Source organism: Echinops telfairi, unplaced genomic scaffold, assembly GCF_000313985.2.
Source record: "Echinops telfairi isolate 266 unplaced genomic scaffold, ASM31398v2 ScPeMD7_7463;HRSCAF=8501, whole genome shotgun sequence".
NCBI classification, from domain to species: Eukaryota; Metazoa; Chordata; class Mammalia; order Afrosoricida; family Tenrecidae; genus Echinops; species Echinops telfairi.
This window is the reverse complement of record NW_022111363.1, coordinates 1,879,047-1,885,451: the sequence shown is the minus strand read 5'-3', so window position 1 is coordinate 1,885,451 and position 6,405 is coordinate 1,879,047. Positions and strand designations below refer to the sequence as shown.

At 42.5% G+C, this 6,405-nt stretch overlaps 1 protein-coding gene across 1 annotated transcript in view; it reads left to right on the top strand.

Moving 5' to 3' along the window:
- CBL (Cbl proto-oncogene) overlaps positions 1-6,405 on the top strand; it is an 81,485-nt gene that overhangs the window by 60,265 nt on the left and 14,815 nt on the right. The window contains exon 12 of the mRNA XM_013007276.2: positions 991-1,085. Coding sequence (XP_012862730.1) covers positions 991-1,085 — 95 coding nt within the window. The remainder of the gene's footprint in view (positions 1-990; positions 1,086-6,405) is intronic.

The following is a 6,405-nucleotide window of genomic DNA, read 5'->3' as shown; positions in this document are numbered from 1 at the left end:
CGTGAGCTGCCCCTAAGTCAGAGTTGGCGCAACAGCAACAAGCCACAAAGCACAAGGAGAGAGTGGAAGGGGATCAATTGAGAAACAGGAAGATTAGTGAGTGAGAAGCTCAGAACTGGAGGTAACCAAAAACCAAAGGCACTGCTATCAATTCTGACTGGGAGTGACCCTGTAGGACAGAGTCGAACTGCCCTTTTGGGTTTCCAAAACTGTAGATGTTTACGGGAGCAGGAAGCTTCATCTTGGTCCCATGGAGTGACCGCTGAGTTCAAACTGCTGGCCTTGTAGTTAGCAGCCCAGTCATGTATCCCACTGCACCACCAGGGCTCCTTATCAGAACGGGGGTAGAAGGATGTAGTCATTGGTTTGTTAATTTATGGATTCACGCAACAAAAATTCTTGCTCTCCCAGAGTTGACATTCTAGGTAGATGGAAGGTAGAAAACAAACAAATATGTTGGACAATGATGTGTTCTGTGGAGAAAGGAAAGAGGGGTATCGGAGAGCTGGAGCTGGGGTGGGAGGTGCACGGAGGGCTGGGTTTCGTTCTGAGCAGACCTAGAGCAGTATGGAGAGTGGGTGCTGCTGGCTATGGAGGAGGACAGATCCAGAGTGCAGGGAGAGGGGAGGGGGAGCAGTGCCACGATCCGTAGTGCGCTTATACTTCTGCGATACAGGGACAGTTGAGTGGGGTCTGTGGGGTCTGTGTGATGAAAGGCCAGTGAGCATGGATTGGCTTCAACTTCCTGGGGGGGGGGTGTATCAGTGTCGTGTTGGATAGTTTGATGTAAGTTAGATGTGGTGTTTGTGCAGACAGCCAGTGGACTCAAATCTGCCTAGTTCTGCCGCTCCCTAACCCGTGCACAAGGCAGTGCAGCTTGGTTGGCTGAGTAGCCTGGGTTTGGCATTGAGAGTAAAGTCTTGTATTATGATGGTAAGGGGACGATGTAGCTGTGATAGTTCTTCTTTTCAAGTGTCCTTCTCTTTCCAGAACGTGAATAACAGTCCGTTAGGAGGTGCCGAGTGTGAGCACCCCAAAATCAAACCATCCTCCTCTGCCAGTGCCATCTATTCTCTTGCGTCCAGGTAAGTTCACTCAGTGGCTTTCGCGCGGTGGATTTGTTTTTTTGTAAACAGCTTGTTTTCAGAAAATTTAAAACCCCCAAAGGCGTATAAAGAAAGAAAGAAAAATGGACCTGTGCTCAGGCCATTTTGGAACTTAATCATGTTATGTTTTGGGATATTCCCCCCCCCCCTTTTTTTTCTGTGCATACAAAAGAAAGGGCTTCAGAAGGGTTATAGAAAAATGGAATTGAGAGATAATGGAATTTTTCCTTGAACTCTTAAAGGTGCCTCATACACAGGTGCTGGAGTCTTGCTAGGATGCTTTGTCATGTTTCTCCATCTTTCCAAAGAAGCAGTTTGTCTTTTTAAAGTTCTTTATTGAGCATATACTTTTTATTCATTGTATTTTTCTGGTTATTTTTATTTATTTATTTTAGGTTTGATTTCTTTTTATTTTAAGCTTCATGAAATAGGTGCTTAGATACATTCACAAATTTGATTTGTTTTATTTCGTATCTTCCAGGTAAAAAATATACTACCTTTGATTTCTTCTGTGACTCATGAGTTGTTTCCATGATTAGATTTTCAAGCACTTGTAGCCTCCGTGTAGCCTTTTGTCACCACTTCCCAGCCCCCGTCGCCTGAACTCAGAAATCAGGCTCATTGTCCAGCTCTCCCTGATGGTCTGACACGCCATCCTCACTGCCACCCAGTGCGGGCCGACTCAGAGTGACCGTGTAGGACAGGGCAGAAGTGACCTGGTGGGCTTCTGAGACTCTTAACTCCTTTTGGGAGTAGAAAGCCTTATCCTTTTCCAGTAGAGCAGCTGGTGGTTTTGAACTGCTGACTCTGTGGTTAGCAGCCAAATGCCTAACTATTACACCACCAGGGACTAGTTGATGGTAAATTGTGGTATTGTTTAATAAGAATGGAATCTGCAGTTTTGTTCAACGTTCTGTATTTGTCAGTGAAGTTGAGCTTGTTAAATTGTGTCCAATTCTTTAATCTCTACTGATTTTGTATCTGTTCTGTTCGTTATTAAAGGAGAAAGTAATTGTGGATTTGTCTTTTTTGTTATATATGTACTTAGCCTATGTAATTAAGGCACTTAAACATATAGAGTTGTTGATACTGAATGGCCAGAGCTTGTAAACTAAGCCTCTCATTAAGCTGCAGATACGTGTTTGTTTGTTTGTTTGTTTATCTATCTTCTGTGAATCCAGCCTGGCACTCTTTATTTTATAATAATTCATTTTATAATTATTTAATTTATAATATTTCAAGAAAGGAGAATATTCTATCCTATTATTTTCCTTTTTTTCCCCCTCTTGCTTTCTTTTGGATCAAGGAGTTATTATTTATATAACTGTTTCTGTTATTCTTTTAGTAGTTGACCCTGAATCAGTGCCCTGAGACACTTCCTCGCCATGGAAATTTTCCACATATTTATCCATTTTAGTGCTCCTCATTCCTCCTATTTTGACATGGCTGCGTGTGGAATTATTTTCCTTCTGCCTAAAGAACTTCTTTGTGTGTGTGTGTTTGTAAGAAAAAGCTTTATAGACAAGAGCAATTGAATATTGAGAAAACAAGAGCAATTGAATATTGAGAAACCAGGCCAGTCCAGATCAAGTCCACAAGTCCAATACTAGTCCATATGTCTGATACGGATCCGTAAAGTCCTCCTCGGACTCCTGAAACACATGCAGTGACGCCAAATTCAGGAAGATCACAGGCCAGTGGGTGGGAAGCCCCGCAGATCCAGTGGTGTTGCAAGCATTTCAGCGCTGGAAGGGGTCTCCCTGCAGTTCCCTCAGCTCCGAAACTCTGACTGCCTCAGGGTAGTTTCATGTGGCTTGTCAGTAGAGTGAACCTTGTCAGCAGAGTCTTCAAGGGAGTGAGCAGAGAGGGAGGAGGTAATATAAGAGTTCCCAGAATCCTCAGGAGAAGGCCCTGCCAACACAGAGGCCTCATTGGCCACATCCTGACTGACAGTCTAGACTCCACCCCCACACTCCCAATCCGCAAATTGACACCAGATTATGTAACTACCACAGTGCTCTTTTCACAGGAAAAATAACAATACTGCCGGTGTCATTTATATTTCTAAGGAAGGACGAAAGGGAACATTTCGTACACTCTACTGAGTGATGGCCATGCAATGTGGCAGAGATGAATGCTTCATGCGGGAAGGGATGTTTCCGTCAGAGAGTGAGCAACTTCAACTTTAGCCATGGAAGTCACCTTCAAAAGGAACTCAGATTGCCATATTTTTGCTCAGCCCCACTTGGTCCACGTGGAGGGAGAGAGCCGCCCAAAGAACTTCTTGTAGTGTGTGTCTGTGTTAGTGTATTTGCTATCAATGGGCTCTCTGAATTTTTGTGTGAAAGGAACTGTCTTTGGTTTAGTTTTTCTTGAGTATTTTCACTGATAACTGTATTCAGAGGAAGGGGCCCTGGTGGTGCAGTGGACCAAGCCCCAGGCTGCTAACCCCAGGTTCAGCAGTTCAAACCCCCTACCCATCCTGCCAGCTAAGAATGAGGGTGCTTGTTCCTGTAAGACTTGCCGTCTCAGAAACCCCAAGGGGCCATGCTACTCCATCCTCGATGGTCTCACTGTCCCCACTGTCTCTTTGCATGTTTCGTTAAAAATATCATTCCACTCTCTTCTGTTGTTTCTGTTAGGGAATTAGCTCTCAATCTTTATTATGCTACTAGCAGTTCTATGGATATGTTCATAGGTAGTTTTTGTTTTCTTTTTCTTTAGTACTCTTAAGATTTGTAACTTGATGTTCTTAATCAGTATTAGAAAGTTCTCAATAATTCTTTGAATAGTGAGTAGTACATTCTGTTTTCCTTCTGGGACTCCAGATAATTAGATGTTAGACCTTTTCACACTGCCTCATATGTTTCATCTATGAATTTTTGTGTTTTATATTACTTTTTCTCTTCACTTTACTTAGAATATATTCTAATTCTACTGTGTTGGGCCGGGTTGACTAGAGAAACAAATCCAGTGACACACATATATGTATAAGGAAGAGCTTTATATCAAGGAGTACTTATATATCAAGAAAATAGCCCAGCCCAGTCCAAGTCCATAAGTCTGATACTAGTCCGTAAGTCTGTCTTCAGAATCATGCTGTCGCGTGCAATGGTGCAGAATGCAGGAAGATCACAGGTTGGTGAGTGTAGAGTCGTGTGGATCCAATAGGCATCACAGGATTCCAGCAGCTCTCAGGGTGGCCAGCAAGCAGGAAGGAAGGCAGAGAGATGGGAAGATTCCCTGAATCTTCCTTATGAGAAGGCCACACCCACAAGGAGGCACCTTCAGGCTATGACCTGTGGCGTGTTCCAGGTTGACTACCACCCATACACTATATGTATCTTCAAATTGACATGAAATTATGTAACTACCACATCTACTATTAACTGCTTAAGTAGTTCCCCAACTCCCCCGCCCAGTTTCCAATCTGCCCATAAACCTATCTGTTGAATACATGTAACAGCTCTCTCTGCACTTCCTCTCCAGTCCTCTGGTCAGCCTCCTGTCTTCTGAGCTGTGTTGTTGCACAGAGGCTGCCGCTGGTCTTGGGTGCTTGCTTGTTCTGTGGAGCACGTTCCTGCTGGCTGTTACTGTTCACTTTGGAGACCTGTCTGTTGTCTGGCTGAAAGTGATCTCTGGGAGTGAGTTCAGGGCCAGGCTTGGCGTGGTGGCTAGAGCCATACGCTCAGGAGTTCCACCAGTCCAGTAGACCAATGAGCTGGTGTTTTTTTATGGTTTTTCATTTTGTTTAGCATTTTTCTCCCACTCAGTTGAGGAGCTCCTGTTAGGATTCCAGCCAGTCAGAGCAGTTGGTAGTGATAGTGGAGCACTGTCTAGTTCTTGTCTCGGGATAGTGGAGGCTGTGGGTTATGCAGTCCCTTGGCCCTGTGACTTTCTACTCCCATAAGGAGTTACAGTCTTGGGTACTTAGATGACCTCTGGCAAGCTCTTAAGACCCCAGTTGATACTCGGGTAGAAGATAGATCCTTTAAGGACTGTGTCATGCCAGTTGGCTTAGGCACCCTTTGAGACCATAGCCCTAAGTTCTCAAGCTTTTAGATTCTAGAATTTCCATGTGTTTTTTGTTTTTAATGAGTGATTCTCATTTTCTAATAAAATTCTCCATCTTTTTGCTTTTTTTTTTTTTTGAGGTTCAGTGAATTTTATTCAGATACATCTTTCTACTTAAAAAAAACAACATATATAACTTGCATATTTTAAAGGCCTTTTATGATATCTCCAGTTCTTTTTCTAGACTGGCAAAGTTCACCAAATGCCTACTTAGCTCTTCAGCTGCTTCTCTCTCTTGGGCTTTTAGTGCACCGTATATACTCGTGTATAAGCTGAGCTTCTCAGCACATTTTTAATGCAGTTTTTGTGGTAAAATTGGGTGCTCCAACTGATATTCGGGTTGGCTTATACTTGAGTATATATGGTATGTATAATGTATGTGTTTATAGATTTAAGAAATATTTCCAATTGAATTGGGTTATATGCAGTGGTGGGATTCAAGTAATTTAACAACCGGTCTGCTGCCATAATGACTGTTGTAAGTATTAAAAAATGTTACATCGAAAGTTAGTTTATTATCCCAACATTGCTATCAGAACACCGCTGTTGAGCAGACAAAAGTTACAGAAGAATAAGGAATGTAAATTTGTGATTTCTGCTCTGGACAGCTGCCCAGCCACCCACCTTGGAAAAAATCCTGATTACAAGTACCATTTTATTTTATTTATTTACTTTTTAACTTAAAGATAACTCCAGCTCTTTTTTAAGTCTTAAAAGAGACAAAGGCAACACAAAGAGACGTCTCGTCCAGGCAAGGGAGGCCACCAATATGAGCTTAAAGCCATGTCCCCACCACCACTGCCCTCTTAACCACTGCTTTGCCAAACTCAGCACAAACCCAGGTCTCCGTTCTGCTGAACTGGCTCTCTGGATAGGTCATCCCCTTTTCTCAAAAATGGCGTGGTATCATGATCATTTCTCCTGGACCTTTACAGTTCTTCACCAAACAGACTCTCACCTTTAGTGATCGTACATTTTGCAATGTAGCTACAACATTCTTCTTCTATTGTTGGGTATCATTGTTTGGGAGTTTTTACTGTAACAAATAATATTTCCCAAAATGCCCTTCCCAACCATCAGAGATGAACCAGATACAGAGTGTGTATATATATTTTTTTATTTAAACATTTATTTAGATATGCACAATATGTTTTCTTTTTTTTAAAGTCATTTTATTGGGGGCTCATACAACTCATCACAATCCATACATACATCAATTGTATAA